This window comes from Perna viridis, chromosome 1, assembly GCF_037379345.1.
Source record: "Perna viridis isolate PV_CMFRI_1.1 ecotype Kerala chromosome 1, ASM3737934v1, whole genome shotgun sequence".
Taxonomy (NCBI): Eukaryota; Metazoa; Mollusca; class Bivalvia; order Mytilida; family Mytilidae; genus Perna; species Perna viridis.
Window position 1 is genome coordinate 66,149,209 of NC_142445.1, and position 22,327 is coordinate 66,171,535.

At 32.3% G+C, this 22,327-nt stretch overlaps 1 protein-coding gene across 1 annotated transcript; it reads right to left on the bottom strand.

Annotated features, from left to right (window-relative positions):
- Positions 1–15: 15 nt before the first annotated feature.
- Positions 16–21,370, bottom strand: LOC148629917 (solute carrier family 35 member E3-like). The gene is made up of 3 exons (XM_088578205.1): positions 20,701–21,370; positions 13,508–13,621; positions 16–180 (listed from the first exon to the last, which is right to left on the bottom strand). Exons 1-3 carry the CDS (start codon positions 21,097–21,099, stop codon positions 31–33), a joined length of 663 nt encoding a protein of 220 aa, XP_088434331.1. The 5' UTR covers positions 21,100–21,370; the 3' UTR covers positions 16–30.
- Between the last annotated feature and the right edge of the window lie 957 nt (positions 21,371–22,327).

Below are 22,327 nucleotides of genomic sequence, written 5' to 3' on the forward strand. Positions count from 1 at the left end.
CCTCAATTCAAAACATCTACAATATTAACACTAACCTGACAAAGTCAATATAATTCCTATTAATTGTAGATAGGAAATAGGATCTCGGAAAATGATGTATCCCATAATTACTGTTAAACAAAACTTCATATGTCCTACCATGTTATATCTGAATAATACAGTCAAGGGTATGCCAACTGTCTATCATTTTAACATTGTACTTTTGTATAAACTTTTTAGATTATTACTAATTAATCTGCTATGTAAGACAAAAAACCAACAGTTTCAATATAGAAAATAGACATTTACCTTCATAAATTTACAAGCATAACTGTTAATAAAATGCTCCACTGGACACTACTGATTTGATTGCAGAGGTCCTGATGAGTTGGGACAAGTATAGACAAAATTTGATATAGCTCTATATTGTGAAGCTTGAAAGAAGTCACAGAACTTTAAGGAAAACTTTATATTTTTTATCTATATATTCCCCTAAACCTTCCCAAAGATGACCATGAATGAACATACAAAACTGATAAATTTCTTCATAATTATACACAAATTATTGTTTTTGGCCCTTGTCAGCACCTAATTTCTAAACAGTGTAAGAAATAACCACTAAAAAGCAATCCCAACAGAACCATTATGGAATAAATAGAATGTTTCTGACAGTATCACAGAGAACCATATTATGTAGACCAATTCTATGAAATGTTTTTAATTCCATTCCTGTCTCTAATTCTATAACTGATTGGTTCTTCATTATCTTGTTTTTCATGGTTAAGGACCTTGTAAAAGTTATCAAGATCCAACAACTAATATTCAAGTTTAAAGCACAAACATCATGTATCTAAGGAGGATGACAATGCCATACAATATAAAAAACTGCTGATACAAGGGCTTCATTCATATTTTTCTAGATTATTTGTAAATTATGTAAACAAACATGTGAAGCCAGATATTCATGCCTAGAAAAAATGGAGTTAAGCTTACAACATAAAACCTCTATACACCAAGAATCATATGGTTCAAATATAAACTACAATGTAAATCATCAAATAGGAAGATGATAAAGATAGATTCTACAACCAAATCCCATAATATGGCACACATGTATAAAGTTCTGTATCCAGTCAAAATATTAATCAAAGTACCCATGTACTGAATCAATTTTTATTGATTGTTTGAAACTTTAAGCCTTACATAATTAAAAATCCTTAAAATTAAATAAAATAAACTTTGCAAAGTGCTGTATAATGCAACAGCAGCCAGTAGAACTCTGTTCACTTGGGGCAAGTGTGGACACAATATTAGTTTTCAACACACTTAAACATTTGGACTTACAGTTCATTATGGCAAGCCAAAGTGGACAAAAATAAGTGTTTTCTAATATTAAAAAAATGATTTTTTAATAATACAAATTCTTTTTTTAATATAACAAATTTGATTTCTAATATTACAAAATCCTTTTTTAATAATAAAAAAATCGTTTTTTGATATTAAAAATACAATTGAATTTCTAATATTAAACAAGAGGCTCCCAGGTTAAAGTTTGTCTTTCAAGGGTAATGAATTTAACAAGGAAATGTCCAACAATTTTGACTCAAGAAGAATTTTGTAGGACATATCATAAGGATCATTTCAGCAATAAAAAGTTTCTTTCTACCTATTACATGTTTCAAGATATTGGCTGAAAACTGAAAAAAAAAAATCATCTTTCAAGGGCAATAACTCTTACAAGGAATCTCCTGACAAATTGATCCCTGAATACTTTTGAAGGCCTTATAATAAGGATCATTTCAGCAATTGAAAGAGTTTGGCTAAACCTAACAGTTTGAGATATATGCGAAAAACTACCATCTGACCTCTATCATGTTCTATTTTTAGTAATGGTGGCCATGTTTTTTGATGGATCAAAAATCCCCACAAGAGTTCCATGCAGGATATTCCAAGGAACATTCATACCAAGGTTGGTTTCAATTGGTCAAGTAGTGTCAAAAGACAGGATTTTTGAAAGAAATAACATTCAAAATAGCAAAAATCATTGAAAAAGGGCAATAACTCCAACATGGCTTAACGGATTAAAACCACAATTTAACCACAGATAGATCTGATCATGCTAAACACTTTCACCCAGTCAGAATTTAGCTTAAACTAACGATTTTGGAGATATATGCAAAAATCTGCTGTCTGACTTCTATGTTCTATTTTTAGTAACGGCCGCCATGTTTTTCGACAAATCAGAATTCCCCATGTCAGTTCTATGCAAGATATCCCAAAAAACATTCATGCCATGTTTGGTTTCAATTGGTCAAGTGGTGTCATGGGAGAAGATTTTTGAAAGAAATAAAATTAAAAAAATAGCCAAAAAACGTCGAAAAAGGGCAATAACTCCAACATGGCTTAGGTCTCACTAACCACTTCTGGGTCAAATGGCCACCCCACTATGTAGTACCAAAAACATACTGAACCTAGACATATGCATTGTAAGTGCATTATTTGTGTGTATTATGATTAAAAGTAGTCAAAATAAAGCTGAGAATGTGTACTTTAAAATCATATATGTAATTAACTTCAAAAGTGTATGAATATTGTTTACATGTGTGAGTAATTGCCTCCATGCTGTCAGTTAGCAGAACAGGTAAAAATGTGGATTTTCAGTATTATTTATTCAAGTAAATTTTGTGAAGAATTTCTACTATCATCGTACCATTAGCATAATGATTTTGGAAGCCTTATTTTCCAAGCTTTGCACCGGTATGCAACTTTAAGATGTCATTTGTCCTGGGAATTCACAGTGAGACTTTGAAAATTACTTTTTTAACATGTAAAGTAATGGAAACGTTATAAGTGGTTAGTGAGACCATAACATATTAAAATGAAAATTTGACCACAGATAGATCTCATCATGCTAAACACTTTTACCCCAAAAGGATTTGGTTTAATGTAATGGTTTTGGAGAAAAATGGGAAAAACTACTGTCTGACCCCTATGTTCTATTTTTAGTAGCAGTGGCCATTTTTTTTCGACTGATCAAAAATCCCCACATCAGTTCTATCCATGATACCCAAAGGATCATTCTTACCAAGTTTGATTCCAATTGGTCAAGTGGTGTCAGAGGAAAAAAAGAGTTTTGAAAATTTTTTAACGACGACGACAATGGATGCCAAGTGATGGCCTTTGGCAAGGTGAGCTAAAAAGTCGATTTTTTTAGGGTGTGGCCTATCTTTGGCCACCAACAGACTAAATGATGCTAGATGCTATTAAATATTCTTAACACAAAATTTTACAAGAAATAAATTTAAAAAAAGAATTGCCAAAGTTGAATAAGAAATAAGTCTTAATAAATTAACACCTACTCTGAAAGTACTTAAATTCATGGATACCAATTTTTGTGGATCAAGGATTTTATATATCAAGCTTCCTCAAGCAGCAAGTAACAATATATCAAAATTTCATGACAATTGGTTCACTACAGCTATTGCAAGGAAACAAAATAATTAACAAAGAAGCTGATGATGAAAGACAGCTCATAACACAGTATGACTGCAATTTTTACAGTCGCATAAAAAGGAAAATGTAATTACAGGGCAAAGTAAAGTGAATCATTTTGTAGTAGTAATACATTTTTTATAAGATTGGCAGTATGAATTGGACACTACAGATCACATTTGTTATTTAAGAATTAAGAGAGAGTCCATGCAAAACCAGGCAGTGGGTGGCTCACGACAAATTTTGTTTTCAAAAAGTTTTCACCCATTTCATATCCTTTCTCAAAGTTGAAAGTTGGTTTTTGATTAAATTTCAACAATTAAATAGAATTAAATTACCAGTACATGGAAATCATTGAAATTCATTGAAAAAGGGGATTAACTCTTTAATTTGACCAAAATATGTTGCATTGTTTAAAGTCAATTTCTGAGCCATCCATAGTCGAATTACAATAAAAAACAAACTTTAAAGATATTTACATTACATTGGAAAAAAAAGCAGTGGAATAAAACTTTCCCTGTGTCACCTACATTGGACATAGTACAAAATGTATATCATAGGATCTGCCTGAGCCATTTAATAGCTTGAAGATGGAGATACATGTACAATGTAGGTTATCAGAACTATTCATTGTGATTCTTACCAACATTTGGTGATGTTGAAAATATATAGACATTTATACATGTAAATGTATACAATGAATATGTGGGTGTGAAAATTTCCCTGCAATGTTACAACTATCAATTTCATTAATGTACATATACTTAAACAGCATAATGATCAAACTGAATGGCTTTGGCAAGGCCAAAATTTGTCCAAACCTTTTTTTCTTTTTTTTTTATATCAGACTTCAAAACCATGGAAGTTTATATCATGATATTTTAAGATGCTTGTGCTATGTACATGTTGTACAAGGTTTATTATCAAATATTCATTTGAAATAACATCAATTTTGCATATGTAATAACGGCATTTTTTTTCTGTATGTTTTCTGCCCCCAGGATAAAATTTTTAACCCTCATACATGTACCTAATGAACAATCATATCAACTTTCATTTAATTCTGTCCAGGAGTTACTGAGGAGAAAAGTTTTTAAAAATTAAAAATTATAAAAATTACGAAAAAACTTCAAAAAGGGGCAATAACTCCAATATGGCCAAGGTCTCAATAACCACTTCTAACGTTTCCATTATTTTACATGTTAAAAAAGTAATTTTCAAAGTCTAACTGTGAATTCCCAGGACAAATGACATCTTAAAGCTGCATACCGTTGCGAAGCTTGGAAAATAAGGCTTCCAAAATCATTATGCTAATGGTACGATGATAGTAGAAATTCATCACAAAATTTACTTGAATAAATAATACTGAAAATCCACATTTTTACCTGTTCTGCTAACTGACAGCATGGAGGCAAATTACTCACACATGTAAACAATATTCATACACTTTTGTAGTTAATTACATATATGATTTTAAAGTACACATTCTCAGCTTTATTTTGACTACTTTTAATCATAATACACACAAATAATGCACTTACAATGCATATGTCTAGGTTTAGTGTGTTTTTGGTACTACATAAGGGGGTGGCCATTTGACCTGGAAGTGGTTAGTGAGACCTTAAAAACATTTTATGAGTTTTTATGTTTTTCTTTTTTTTACATTTTATGAAAGCTTGTGGTATTGTGAGTCTAATAAGACCAAAACTATCAAAATCAGACATAGGACTACAAAGAAATTGTCATTTTTATATCATGCCCCTCAGTGATATTTTCCCTAAATTACTAAAAAATTACAATTTTAACTAACTTTTCACACCAAATTGATACCTATGATAATTCAAGAAGTTGTAATAGTAAATAGCATTTATCATTATGAAAAAAGAACAGATTTCAACAATTTATATCATACCTATTTCATTACTGTGTGATTCTAAGTCTGTGCTGTGTGACTATTTGAGTACTTTGAATATCCCAAGCAGTGACGTTGTGTATTTCATGGATGACGTCAAGTTATGAGTCACTGTTACTGATAAAAATCTTGTTGCTATGTTGTTTTTTAAAATACCTTGCACAATGCACCTCTTAAAAGATAGCCAGATTACCAATATCACTATACTGATTTTATGGGAAAATGGAAATAATGACCAGGAAAGGCAATTTTCCTCAAATTAATGCATTTCTCTGAAATATGCCATAATTTAATTTATGGTCTCACTAACCACTTCTAATGTTTCCATTACTTTACATGTTAAAAAAGTAATTTTCAAAGTCTAACTGTGAATTCCCAGGACAAATGACATCTTAAAGCTGCATACCGTTGCGAAGCTTGGAAAATAAGGCTTCCAAAATCATTATGCTAATGGTACGATGATAGTAGAAATTCTTCACAAAATTTACTTGAATAAATAATACTGAAAATCCACATTTTTACATGTTCTGCTAACTGACAGCATGGAGGCAAATTACTCACACATGTAAACAATATTCATACACTTTTGTAGTTAATTACATATATGATTTTAAAGTACACATTCTCAGCTTTATTTTGACTACTTTTAATCATAATACACACAAATAATGCACTTACAATGCATATGTCTAGGTTCAGTGTGTTTTTGGTACTACATAAGGGGGTGGCCATTTGACCCAGAAGTGGTTAGTGCGACCCAAACAGATTTACAGGAAAATTTATCTACAAATAGATCTAATCATGCTGTACATTTTTACTCAAACTAAAAATTGGCTAAACCTTACAGTTAAGGAAACAAATGCACTTCTGTCTAACCCCTGAATTCTATTTTTAGTTTTGGTGGCCAAATTTTTCGACAGATAAAATAATCCCACATCAGTTCAAGACAGAATACCCTAACAGAGCTCCAGATAAGAACTGGTCAAATGAGTGAAATCATCCTTAATTTCTCACTTACATGTATATTGGATGAAAATATATTATGTAATTTTCTTGAGCAATTCATATTATCAATCCTCAAATTATGATATGAATTGCGTAATTCATCAGAATGCAGTTCATATGACTAAGTTTTTTGTGTTAAGAATTATAAAACACATTGAAATGCTGTAAAATAAACAGCTTTAGGAAAAGAACAGGCTGAGAACAGCTCATACAAAAATTCTCATTTTTTCATATCAGAAATTGCTTCTTTGGACAATATATTTCACAGTTCAACTTTTTCTATATTAGGTTTTATTTTTTGCTGGTAGACTTTAAGACTCTTTCAATGACATAACAATAGGGTTTTGCCAATTTGAATTGAGTAATTACTCAATTACTCCCTTTATTTGGAGTCTGCCCTTAGAAACATAATACAAAGATTGTTCTTATTAATCCAATAATGTTAAGAGGAAGAAAAAATTATTTTGAATGTAACATAAACAATGGCAAAAAAAACCATCAAAAGGCCAATAATTCCAACATGGTGTATCAGACTTACAGAATTATTTGACCATACATAGATTCATTTTAAATTCACTGAAATTTTCTAAGTCCAAGGGCCGTAACTTCTGTAAGAATCATTCAACCCTAACCAAAGTCAAACTTAATCTGTAACTTCTGATAGTAAGACTACATACAAGAGATAAAATAAATTGGTAAAAGCATTACAAAAAAGTGGAAAACTTAAAATTCACTGAAACTTTCTAAGTCCAAGGGCTGTAACTTCAGTAAAAATCATTCAACCATAACCAAATTCGATCTTAATCTGTAACTCTTCATAATAAGGCTACGTAACTTATTTGGTATGAGTATTACAAAAAATTGTGTGGAAAACCCGAATGGATACACTGACGCCCAGTATTTCCATGTCCCTCGCAACGCGTCCCCGGGGACAAAAATAGCAACAAAAAAAACCTCACCATAAATTGCCTATTACTCCAATATGGCTTAACAGACTAACAGGAAAATTTTAACCCTGATAGATCCCATCATGCTTAACACTTTTACCTACTCTACTAATAAGAATTTGGCTTTATGATTTTAAGTAAGTTCATTCTAGGCAAAATACACTAAGGAACATCCATACCAAGTTTGGTTACAATTGATCCTGCAGTGTCAGAGGAGAAGAGATTTGAAAAATTGTTTAACAACAACTGCTGCCAAATGATGGCAATAGTTCACATATCATTTTGTGCCAAGTGAGTTAAAATGGTAGATCTGATATAAATTGTTCATGTACAAAATGTACAGACATGTGTCATGTAATATGGATAAAAATACTATATGATGGCTGAAAAGGGGTTTGTGGCATATGAATTTACTCCAAATTTCAAGAGGTCACAATGATGTAATGTCAGACTAAGATTTGATAAGATCAAACGGTAAATGGAAAAAAAGGTCACAGGAAAAAAAGTCTCAGAAAAAAAGTCACAGGAAATAAAGTCACAAGAAAATAAGTCACAGGAAAAAAGTCACAATACATATTTTGTAAGAAACAGTCCATTACATGTAAAACAAACAAATTTCACTACAGATCATGTCTGGGTATTCTCACCCTTGGTCAGCAATGGTGTGGCTTCTTCTTTAACTCATAACATGAACATTAAAATGTGATAATAGTTGAAAATGCAAGTAAATTAGGAAATTAAAGGATTCCTTATTATAAATGATTATTTAATTTCAGTTGAAGTGATATAACACTGAACAAAAAAATAAATTATAAACATTTTCTCAAACATACTTATAACAATATTTTAAGTTAAAATTAAACCTCTATCGTAAATGGTGAAAACACAGCAAATTAAAAATGAAAAAGAAATATGAAAAAAGTAACAAATATGAAATAGAAACAAATACAAAGAGAAAAAATATAGGAACAGAATTTCCAACAAAATATATAAAGACTGTTTCCTATATGTATATGTTTCACGGATCATTTTCTTGCATTTTATATTGTGACTTTTTATCTGTGACTTTTTTTACAAGATTTTTTTCCTGTGACTTTTTCTCCTACATGTGTGTGTATGAGTGTGTGTGAAAATAACATTCTTGATTTGGTTCCTAGTGATACATGTAGTGATTAGCCAAACTAGATGTGGTACAGTGCTCAGCAGAAAAAGCCTTTACAGGGAAGAAAATACAAAACTGACACTTGATAGGAGTAATACAGCCAACCCAGAGAAGTATATATCCTATCCAGCAATGAAAGAAAACTTCCACAAGGCTGTCATGCTAGGCTCTTACATGATATTTCTCTAGTTGGATGGTCATGCACATACATGTACATGTATGTATACTGTGACGAATATCACATGTATGAAGGATTATTCAGACAAATTCCTACCTGCAAACAGAACACTGGATGAATGCGATGGTCAGAAACGTCAGCGGGTCTCGTCACCTTAACAATCATAGAAATCCCTGTTTTGTATTTTAAAAATAAGCATGGAGTTTGTGAAAGATTTATTGTTAAAATATACATTCATTTTTTTTATTTCCCTTACTTGTATTTTGATAGTAAATTATAGAATTCTTTACAAGAATTTACAGGGAAAATAGATTTTATAAATAAACTTTAATTGTTATAACAACATTACACCCTATGTTTATTTATGCCTGTAAACCAGGACAACATCGGTCAGGCGTATGTTCAAGGCCTGAAGGAATATCTTTTAATAAAAAAGTCAGTTCTTTGTCAAAGGTTTAATCTATTTCTCACATGTAAAACACTGACCACAGAATTTTTGTAGCACCCTGAAAAGAATGAATTATAGAATATATGGAGCAATTCAAGTACTTATTTATTCTTATTCTTAGTTATATTGTATTTTATTCCATTGAAAGGGCTACTAAAAGGCACTCTGTCAGTTCTAAAAAGTATTGTACACGCATGAAAAAGGAGCATTGGTCAAGGAGTAATTTCACTAACACTAGTTTCAAGGCCTACTATTCTCCTTAAGTATCAATTTACTACTTGAAATTTTCTATTTGCCTATTTTAAAGCTAAAATACTAAAATATTACTATACAGAAAATACAAGCTGTTGTGTCATAATTTAGTCACAAGGAATGCACAAAACTGCTTCTACACAGTTTTCATAGAATTTTCACAATAATAAGAGGTAAGGCCTAAGGGGTAGTTTTTTAATCCAAAAATATAGCTACATGTATGAACAACAAAATCTTTTGTCAGTTGTGATGGTACAGAAAGGTTTTTTTGTGTAAATAACAAAGAGTTTGACAAATGTGCTCTATATTTTCTACATAAAAATGTCTAATGAAATAAGCTACATTTTTATTTTTAACAATTCAGCTAAATTTTGCTTTACACATGCATGAACAGCAATGAAACTTTGTTTTTAACGAAGGCACATATTCCATTGGTGAATTATACAATTTTCAAATTTCACCCCACTAACTGATCAGTAATGCCAATTTAGTATTGAAACACTCTAGTTTTTGGGGCTGATTTTGATAAATACTGAACATACTGCTTTGTTTTGTTATTTTATCTGATAAGTACATGTACATCATATTTCAAAATTCATATTTGAAATCTTCTATGAACAATTCAAGGATTATGAATTTATTTCTGTGAAAAAAGATAGTTTGCACTCACTGATATCCAACCCAAGTTTTGTCTATCCTGGTACCCAGGACTACATTCCAGGTATTAGCTACTAGCAATACACTCTCACGACATCCTGGTATGGGGTTATTTTTGTAACGGGAGAGCATGATTTGACTCACAAAATTATACTCCGCCACCGAGGATCGAACCCTAGACCCCTCTGTGACAAGCCAGCGACAAACCGATTTGGCTCAAGAATAAATCCTTTAGCCAAGTCAATTAACTGGCTATTTAAATCTCACTACCTACTACAACGCAGGTAGGCCGTCCTGCCACATTTCCCCCACCTTAAGAGTCTTCGTACCACGAACGACTCTAACACTAGCTCATTAGCTATCCAAACCCCATGGGTTTTTTAGTTGGGCGCAAAATGTAACGGGAGAGCATGATTTGACTCACAAAATTATACTCCGCCACCAAGGATTGAACCCTAGACCGCTCGATGGCAAGCCAGTGACAAACCGATTCGGCTAAAGAATTAATCCTTTAGCCAAGTCAATTAACTGGCTATTTAAATCTCACTACCAACTACAACGCAATGTTACTTCCTGCCACATTTTCAATGTTCAAAATGGACCGAAAGTAGGTGGATGGGAAGCCGCTTCAGGTTAACAAATGTTTTAAATTCTTGAGACATGTGTCAGATAATAACTCAATGAATTTGCACACTTTTGCTTTCAAGTGTTTACTCTGATTTGAGTGATAACTGAATATTTTTAGCTACATATGATAAATGTGCACGGCCTTGAATCTTGTACCCCTAACGACCTGGTTGAGAATGAGCCAGTTGTAATTACTAAAGGTGGGAATATTTCTTGTATTTTCGAAGAAAGAACCCTATTTTTCAGTTTTTTGTTATCAAAAGCTAAAGTAATAATATAGAACATTACCTGTCAAGTCAAGATACTTTTTAGTCATGATACATTTTATTATCTAATTTCAATAATGCAAATATTACATGCATGTCCCTGAAACTATGTTAAAAGCCTAAATGCTTCTTCATACAGTATTCTACACATACATGTAAGCATGTTCCCTTTAATAAAATAACACTTGAAGATTTTGACAACTACTCATGGGGAAGGGGGGTATACTTACCAGGTAAAAGGGTACGGGTGTGCAGCCCAGAAATTTTTTACCCACTCTATTCTTATATTCTAACAATGAAAAACTGACATCTATTCATTTATATGTAATACATTTATGTAACCAATTAATACATATGCATTATTTTATTGTTACAAGGCACACTTATCAAAAATAGTCATTGCCATTCAGCTGATGTTCTCTTTCATTTGATATGAATTTCATATTAATAAATGCAATATTTTTCACAAACATTCAATGAAAAATAATAATTTATGAACCTTTAAGGTTCAGCTAAAGACAATATCTAGGACATTCCTTAATGAAATGTTTTCATTTATAGCTTTAATACTACATTAAATGAAAACATTTCATTACATTGCTAAATGCATCTTTATATGCATATGACACATATGCACAAGTCAAACTTAGGAACATATGTTTTATAACTTCTATATAACATTAGCAACAAAAATGTAAACAAGATATTTTTGAATAAATCTACAGCTGTTAAAAACAAGATTTGATGTCTGAAATTCATATAGTTCTGTCCTAAATAAATAATGCAGTGCAAGCTAGCAATAATTTGTGACAAATTGCTAGATTTGAATGAAAACTTTAATATTCATGTTTATTGGTGTTGGTATTTAGCTGGATCATGGTATAAAGAAAATTAATGCTAGCTTGCACTGTTTTTGATGGCTGTCAACCAAAATTTTAATTCCTCCACTCTTCACAGTGGATTCACTTGCCAGGTATGTCATCTACTGTGACTCCACCAAAGTGAAAACTGAGATAAAATTGATCCACTTCAACACTTATCAATATTTTTTTTTATCCATTACTGAAATGTTATTAAACTGGCAGAACCTTTGAATATATCTTGGTATAAAAATGGGAGAAGTAACTATGTATGGACAATTTTTTAAATGGTGACTCCAATGTGTTAGGTTGAGACACTGTGACTGCGCATGCACTGACAATACATTTGCATTTCCACTAATCAAATTTTGTTTTGACAGTAGTGTATTTAACTGGTTATGAATTATGGATTATTCAGATATTATAAAACATTTTTGCCAAATTTTAGATGTGCTTGTATGTTAAATATAAATAAAGATACATGTCGCAAAGTTTCAGAGCTACATCTAATGCATTATTAAAACTTTTTGATGGGGAAGGTCCTAGAATTGGACAGTTTGTCAAAATATTTTTGCATGAGTCCAAATCATGACTGTTTTGCTGGTGGTGGTCATCAAGGATTCGATAGGACCTATTCAGCTCTTAGAAACAAGTATTTTCGGCCAACCATGTATCGAGACATTCATACATATGTTAAGACATGTGAAGTCTGTCAGCAAACCAAACAACCAGTAAATGCAAGAGTACCTACCACCCTTATGACCTCAACCAAGACATGACATTTTTCAGAGATGGCACCTAGACATCCTCAGTGGCTTACCAACAACAAAAGATAAGTACAAACATTTATTGCTAGTAGTAGACAGTTATACTAAATGGTGCAAGGCATTTCCACTTCGAACACAGGAATCCACAGAAGTGGCAGATATACTCTACAGAGAAATCATTACACGCTATGGGGCACCTCATTTTTTAATATCCGATCGTGGCAAAACTTTTGTGTCAAATCTAATGAAGGCAATATCCGAATTATTCAACATAAAGTGCTATTTGACAAGTTCCTATTATCCTCAAACAAATGGTTCAGTGGAGCACATGAACTCAGTTCTTCTTCAAGGATTCCATGCCTACACAAAAGACAAACAGGAAGACTGGATACACTATTTACCAGGAATATTGATGGCATATCGGGCAAATCCAGCAACTCAATCAACAGATCACTTCCCCATTTTTCCTCATGTTCGGCCGTGAGATGACATTGATGATTGGCACTGCACTGGTGCCAAAGGATCATTTATCACAGGAATGTAAATTTGGCCAGAATTCTTCAAAATTTAGAGTCAACTCGTTCAATTGCAGCAAAGAACATTGAACATGCAGAACAACAGTATAAAGAGAAGAATGACAGGAAAGCAGAAGTTCCTGATTACAAACTATTTAAAAAAGTTTGGCTATATTGTACTAAAGTTTCAGTAGGAAAAGCACCAAAATTACACTGAAAGTGGATTGGACCATATAGAATAGTTCAGTATGGACCACATCATATATACAAGGTACGCAACTGTGCTACAAATAAAGAAGTAAAATCTCTAGTAAATGCAATGCGACTCAAACCATATTTTGATCCAAGTAACAGACCAACAAACATTCCAGAAAGATATGAAAATGACCAGAATGAAGATGATCCAGAGAAAATAGGAGAAAATATAGACAACAGCAAACCAGAGGTAGCCAACCAATGACAGCGAGGTGATAATCAACAATGACAACAAAATGCTGATCAACAACAACAGCAAGATAATGATCCACAACTGCAACAAGATGAACATCAACAACCTGATACAGAACAAGAACAAAACAACCAGGTACCAAATCAAAACATTACAGTGCAAGAAAATAGGCAAAAATGCAAGGACTGTGAAGAAGGCAACCGTAAACCTTATGAAGTCAATGAAATAGAGAAAGTAATTAAATCTGCTAAATATCATGGACAAATTTTGTACAAGATCAAATTTAAAGACCAAAATCAAGAAACATCATGGCATTTTCAGTGTAAGATCCCAAAAGTAATCTACTGAGAGTATCATTCAAAATACACAGCGAGTGGAAGAAGAAGAAAGCGCAAACTTCAAAAGCACAAGTTTTTTTAACACAGTTAGCACAATAGAAAAAGGAAACAAAACATCTAGTTCTTCACAAACTTGGGTAGAAAAAGTTAGTATTCAGACTCAGATCAAGGACAATATTGATAACTCAACTGAGAAACTCATGTCAATCAGATTCATCATAGGGAAAGCATACTTTCTTATACAACATCATGGAATATATAAATGGCAACCAATGACATCAGCCCATGATCATGCCCCGCACATACATCATAAACACTCAAGAAGCTTTTAAAATTTGACTAAGGAACAGAATAATGAGTTAAATAAATTCAAGAAGAAACATGGCAATGAGAAGCCATTCATAGAACTTGGTGCAACCTGCGGTAAGGTATTTGAGGTCAGATTTGCCAATGGAAAGGAAGAATACCTTCAGACATTTCAAAACTTGGCCATACCAACAGAATGGGTATCATTCAATTCAGTGCCTAATGGAGCAATGAATTCTTTGATCAATGAATTGTTAAAACAATATGAAACAGAAATTGAACCACCATGGTAGTATATTTAGTACATAGGTTATACAGTTCATAAATACAGGTCCTCCAATGTATTAATTGTTTCAAGTATAAGTCTCAAATCATTTTATACTGTAAATGTATATCATAATATAGTCACATTATTTTTCAATGTAAACCATTTTATTGTATTATTGTAAATGCTAGGACCACAAGTTCTCCCTAGGTGTTTGTCCGGAGTTCAAATCTCCTCAAAATTATGTAGTTTGGAGCTCAGGTCTCCTAGATTTATTTTTCAAGCTAAGGCCTTCTCATGAAGATATTTTTTTAATTAAATTACACTTTCCGTATGTTAGGTAGGAGCTTTGGTCTCCCCAGAAGTATTAGCTAGGAGCTAGGCTCCCCAAATTTATATTGTTCAGAGATTGGATCTCATTAATTTTTTCTGGAGCATAGATCTATATATGTTCATGTATCAGAACACATGCATGTTTCTGTTTTTTTTTTCCATGCTTATTTGTCAGAGGCATAGACCTCCTAGTTTGAAGAAATATCACTCCTCATTATTGTATGAAGACTATGTCTTCCCATGTTGTCTGGAGCTCAAAACTTCTCAGTACTGAAGGTACATGTATATATCAGGTGTGCACACCACATAATCAAGGTGATGGTCATTGTCAGAATTTTTATTTTTATGTATTTATCATTTAATAGCCTTGTGGGTACACAAAAAAAACTTCAGGAACTCAATTAAGAACATTAAAATTTTGATCTTTTTGTCTAGTGACATTACTTTTCTGTATATGGTTATATTTACAATTATCAGGAATTCATTTTCCAATTCTTTGTACATAATTATATTTACATTGTTTCATTGTACAGTTTTAGTTGTTATATTGATTGTGATATACATATTATTGTTATTCATGTTTGTGGACAAACATTTTTGAGAGGGGGGATAATATGTCATAGGTGCAAAACTCATTGCACAAATTTTTAACATTTTGTAGAAATTTTATGAATTAATTTTCATTCCTCTAGTCTATATTATTTTTGTAAGCCATTAAGGAATTAGACCCGAGATTAATATGTCAAATGTCACAGATGGATTAAAGTTACTCTCTTTTAATTATTATTGTTTAATCGCTTAATTAGAGTGACAAGTGATTTTCATCTTCCATTTAATTATTACGTATCTCATAATTAGCTTTCGGCATACTTCAAACAAATGTTAGTATAGCTCAAATACATGCCAGTCTTGAGTAATTGTCAGTTTTGGACCATAAATAGACTGAAGAAATTAAACGAGAGGATGTTAGGGTAAAATATAGAATAGAGTAAAAACAGTAACAGTGAGTAAGAGAGACTTAAGTTAACTTTAGAAAAACAGTTCAGAAGGAATACAGTAAAACCTACCAAGTTGTCTAGTTCCAGTCACTCCGAATCATCCAAAACCAGCTATATGCAAACATTTCTCTTTCATCTGACTTTCAAGGAACAGATTCCAGTACTCGCAGGATCAGAACTTAACCTTCTGGACTTTATCAAAATTCATTCAAATATAGATTTAGTGAATTTTGACATTCTTAAATTTGAAAGCTGATGTTGCAGAACCAGAAAATGTGCAAATGTTAATAATGATTATATATTTTGGTTACTTCTGGCTACTGTTATTATTAAATTGTTGAAACTTTATTTGTAGTTACTTTGTCACATATCAGTAAAAGAGTCTAACCTACACACATATCCCGAGTCACTGGAGCCAAGCATACAGAGTTAATTCCCCTAACCTCATGCTCAACTGGCTCTTGGTGACATATATACTACATACAAGGGTGGATCCAGGATTTGAGTTTAGGAGGGGCATAAATTGAATTAAATGCAAGGCAAAGCAAGGCAAAAAATATTATGGGGTGAAACTTGTGGTGAAATTTTTTTTCTTACCAATTTAGGGGGCCTACGCCCGGTATGCCAGTCCTTGGATCCGCACCTGACATATATAAAGTCCCTGTGCTAATACAACAAGCGATTCACGTTTCTCGGATGCAACTGGCAAAAGTGCCATTATTCTGTCCATATCTAAATGCATATCGTAAAGTACATGCATTAGTGCCAGACCTTTCAACCTATCCTGACCCATTGTTGCATAAAATTTTTTTTTGTCTTGAGCCACTGGCTGGAGTTTCCTATTTTCATGGAATTTTTGCAATTTGCAACATTAGCAAAAGCTTTTGGTTGGTCTTGTTTTATTGTTTATGTATCCTATAATAAAACATACGTACATGCATTTGAGTGTAGCCCCCTTTTAATACTCCGTACTTTGCCTGTTTTTAAGGGCTACTCAGTACTCCGGACATTGAGTACCATACCCTGAATCTCAAAAAACTGGTACTCAGTACTCCAAATATTTTGTATTAAGTACTCAATAATTACATTAAGCAGTACTCGGTACAATTTTACTGTTAATTACAAAAGTTACTAGCACGTCTGATGATTCGTTTAATTCCGCTGGAGTATGATTTTTTTCAACGTTATTTTGAAATGTTGAAGCAACTACCAACAACGATCAATGACAAAAATATGTGCACTGAGATACAAAATTAAGACATGAAATAAGCCCTCAAGCTAGGACACTGTACGGGTGCTTTCTGAATTACAAAAGCAAGGATATGGAATCAACCATGAAAAGTTCAGACAGTTCATGGAAATGAATACATGACAAAATATTTCTAGTAAATAAGAGACCCCTCTAAAGTGTATGCACACCCCACCAACTGATCAGAAATGCCGATTTAGTATTGAATTTCTTATAAAAGGACATATTTAAGGTATAATCCTTCTCCCCCTATCTGCACTGAGAATTAGATCCCCAGTCGGCACACGCAATATCTGGATTTTTGTGACTTGTGACAGCTTTAAAATCCAATTTCATTTTGTTTTTTTTTTAAATAGATCGTTAGGCTCAATGAAAGTTAGATAAATTGTTATTGAAACAAATCACAGGGAAATGAATGTAAATTAAACATTTTATAATGTTCACAAGGACCCCGACCCGACCCCACCGTGAACTATTGATATGTTCGACCTTTTATGAAGCGCTTTTACCACCAGGAACACAATGTAACACACACTTGATCATAGAATTCCGTGAAATAATCGTTTGTTCGTTATATGAAAGTCTGATTCTTGGAGTTGCCCTAGCTTATTAATGACAAAACGTGTAATGAACAGTAACGACAGTAAAGTTTAGACTACATGCTAGTCTTTCCAAAATTGAGAGACAAATATTAGAAATTTTTTTATTAGATACTGTTGTAATATTACAGCTCAGCTCCCATTTTATAAAAGAAGACAAAAAAAAAAGGGTAGTGAAATGGAGAACCTTGTGTCCTTGCATTTGTTATTTATTATAATAACGGTACCCGACTCAACCTTCCAAAACCAAGATTTCCTTGGACTTGCAGTAAACTTAAATGAAGTTAATAAATTTATGTTCACATGCACTTTAAATATTGTAATTTGTATTTGTATTGCATACATGTTTTCAGGTGACAATCAAGTTGTTTTGATATTTATACCAATAAAATTCTAACTCTGATTCATATGCACTTATCCAGATCATGGCAGATGGCAGAAATGCTAAAATATATGGCAAGCTGTTGTGGAATTTATTCTCCAGTTATTGATATTAATAAATATTTAAAAACATGTTAATATATATTTATCAACGTGTTAATAAATATTCCATAACATGATTATTAATATTTATCAACATGTGCATAAATGATTTATTGATATCAATTAATAGATGATTTAGTAACATGCTGATAAATCATTTATTGATATCATGAATGAATTACTAACATGTTAATAAATATTAGTTCACGTAATATTAAATCTTATTTCATTCATTTATTGATATTATTTAATAAATAGGTAATAAATTCCACAACGGCTTGCCATAAAAGTATACCATATCAAGATTTGCATAGCTTAATCACTTATTCGTACCTTCTAATTGTTATGTCCTGTCGGAGGCTTTAGAAAAAAAAATAAGTTTGAGTTTAAGTTTAATGACTTTATTTTTTTAACAATGGGCTTTGTGAAATATCGGGTGAAGGAGTGTCTTTTTGTATAAATCCGCCAACTGACGTTCGGTATAGAAATACCTCTGATTTTGAAAAGTGTTGTAAACAACGTCAAGTCTGTAACAGTCGTTATATTTGTATATGTGTAACATACTGAATATTGTGATCGGGAACCAGTCTATGTTTTGTCTAGATGTACATTACTGTTTATGCATATACGAATAATTAATATGAGCATACACAGCGATGTACATAAATCAATTTTTAAATAATACATTGCACATTACAAGTACAAAGTAGCACATTTCGACATGGGACCTATTAATGTTGTGTAAAGCACACTTTTTCTTTATGAACTTACAGTTACATGTATCTATTTCAAGAATTTTAAATCCAACCATTTAAATCCTCATCTTTGCAGAAAAAAAGGAAACTGATTAATATGTGGTATTTACACATGTACATTTTGTTTTCTGAACATATAATCTTCAATGAATATGCTTAGCTACGTACATGTATTATTTTTTGTTGCCTTCTTCACCTTCAAGTGTTATTGAATGTAATTGAAAAGTAATCAGTTGTACTGGATTTTAAATCATAAACTAGGGTAATAAACTGATAATCAATTATGAAATCAACTACTGTTGCCTGTAATTCTTCTAGGCATTTCTTTATTTTTTTTCTGCTCCATTAAACAATTCATGGAACAGCAATGTTGTTCTTGAATAGTCTAATGTACATGTACAAATATTGTACTTGCCCATCTCCTTTTGCTGTTCCATTTTACTAACCTTGAAAAATATTGCTCCAATGCACATGTACATGTACTATAAAAAAGCATAGCATTTCTAGGACAGAAAAGACAATCATTATGAGAATTTATGCAGGCAGTACAATAACTACCATCAACCTAAATTTTAATTTCTCCACACTTCAAAGTCGAGTCACCGATTTCCTCCACTGTGTCTCCACTAAATTAAAAACTGAGATAAAATTGATTCATTCCAATACAGAAAATTGATTCATTCAAATACAATCAAACCTCAGTAGCTTGAACTCCAAGGGACCTGGTATTGAAATGTGTTCGAGTTATCCGGAGTTTGAGAAATTGAAGTTTGTATATTTCCGGAATTTTTTTCGTTGCCGGTCCGAGTTTGACTTAATTGTTAAAAATTGCTTACTTCCTACTAAGTTGTGTTAGTTTGTTTATCTTTTTCATTCACTTTCAGAAGATTATGTTGATTTGTTAACATTAAAAATGCTGTGTTTGCTTTTAAAAATGCTCAGAGTTCAAGTTTCTCGGCCAATAATTTGTTTTCATGCAATATTACCTGTAATTAATTAAAATGACACTGATTAATGATAGGGTTTCAGTTTTTCACACCTTTTATTACCCAAGCTGACAAAATGGCTGACGAGTTTGAGTTTGTGAGGGTTATTCTCTAAGATTTATTACCGAACAGACCGACTAGTCAATTTGAGTGTTCAAGAAATCCATGGTTATTTATATTGATTATATATATATATATATTATATTTGAGATATCTCCGGTGTTCGAGCATTCCGAGTTCGAACGAGTGAAGTTCCACTGAACTTTTCTTCTTTTTCTGTATATTACATAAATTAGTGTTAACAGTAGTATACATTCCCGCCGTCAATAGAAAACTGGTATATTTCTGGTCTTTGTACAAGTTATGAAACTGACCCTGTAAAACTAAAAAGGACATAAATGTACAATGTACATTTGTAGCTAAAGCTGCTCATAACGTCATAAGAGGAAAAATGAAAATTAAAGAACATTGAACCACATGTTGCTCCCTGATATACGTGTAAACTACTGTCAACACAAATTTTAATTTCTCCACCCTCCACAGTGGAGTTATTTTGAGTGGAGTCACAGTGCCTCCACTCTCCACAGTGGAGTCTCCATTTCAAAACTTGTCTGTAATTAACTTCTCCTGTCTTTATACCAAGGTATGTTCAATATTAATGGGTAAAGCATTTTGATAACATTTCAGTTAAGGGCAGAAAAAAATATTGAATACAATGAAATGGAGCAATTTTATCCCAGCTTTTACTTTGGTGGAATCACAACGGAGGACATCAGTGACTCTACTGTGAAGTGTGGAGAAAATAAAATTTTGGTAGTGTAGGTGATGCCTACGACATATTAGCAATAAATACAAGAGCAAAGAAATGCTTACCATGGTAAGTTTCACTGGTGTTGAATAAGATTTGTTGTAGAAAACTCCTTGGATGACCATGATAGTAGGAGTAGTGATTGTTTTTATAATCTGATAGGTTCCAACAGTATTGGTCTCTAAAGACAGGTTTGTGAACGCAACAAACCCACAAAATGTCAATGCTAAAGGGAGCATTTTAATTATTTGCAATCTCTTTGGCTGAAATATGTTAAAATATTCACAAAAAAACAATCCTATCGAAGTCATGAAAAAGTGAATACTTGTAAGTGTTATGTTTGGAAATCCATATTCCGTGTAGATCCATTTGTTTATCAAAATAATTGAGATCGATGCCACTATATTTGATACAATGTATAAAGCTACTGTCTGTTCTGACGGTCTTTCTGTCCACGATTTCATATTCCTTAGATTTTTCGAGGCAAAACTCGGGAACTACCAATGTAGTTATCGTTCTTGTTTACCTTTCTCTAACATTTCTTTTTACAAGCTAATAATCACCCGTAGTTAAAAACGTATAAATGATTCTAGCCAAGTCGTGAAAATTCTTTACAACGCCGGTAAATTGCACTTGTCGATATTAACAATTAGAAAAAGTGTAGCGGATTTTAATGAATCCGGGCAGGGGATGATCCGGGTTGTTTCGCCCTCATTCCGGTACGCACCTGAGTGGTTTTGCACTACTATCGGTTCGCCCTGGGTGGTTTCGCCCTAAATCTTGTTCGCCCTAGGTGGTTTCGCCATGATTTTTGTATATCAAAAGAAAATAGTGAATTTAAGGATTTAGCGATCTCAGATGCTTTATTGATAAAAAAATGCATATCAGTGTCCATATCAAAAAATATTCTTGATTTTTTTCCATTGAATTTATTTACTATAACTATTCTATGTCTCTTGTGAAAAAGCATGTAAGCCTATGCGATTTGTGTGTAAAGAAACTAAGTCAAATGTAAAACTGCACAACCGATTAATGGCATGGCACCTGATCTTCTTTGAACGTACGCTGCAGGTCCACAACGTTGAGTTCTTGTTGGCATTCTGAAAACAAACAAATACATATATCTAACATCTTAATAAAAATGGAAAAGATATTGAATATTATTTAAAATCAAATAAAAATATAAAATATATCTCTATTTTCCCTATTCTCTAATGATTCTGTAACAGCACTGTTTTGTAACAGTACTTAATTATAATGCAAATTTTCATTGTAGAGCCGGTTAACATTTTTTGTTAATTTGCATGTTTATTTAGCAATTTATATACACGTGTGAATTGTGACTCGTCCTAGGTACACCTGACGTCCATTTACATATCAATTAACTTAATTATTTTATTACCTATGATTCAAGATTCAAGATTCAAGATTTTATTTAGAAAAGCTCAGGCACAGTGTGCAACACGAGCAAACAAACGTTACAACATACAACATATCAAACATACAAAGACAAAGACAAAGTGACATATATATATGGAAGAAAAGAAACATAGCGGACAGGAGTAAATCACTTCTAGGCAAATAGTTTTCCGAGTCCTTTCAAAAATAAAGATACATTTTTCAAAAGATTAGTGTGACACAAAGAGAACATACCCGCCATTTTGACAATACTACAGTTTTGCACATAATAAT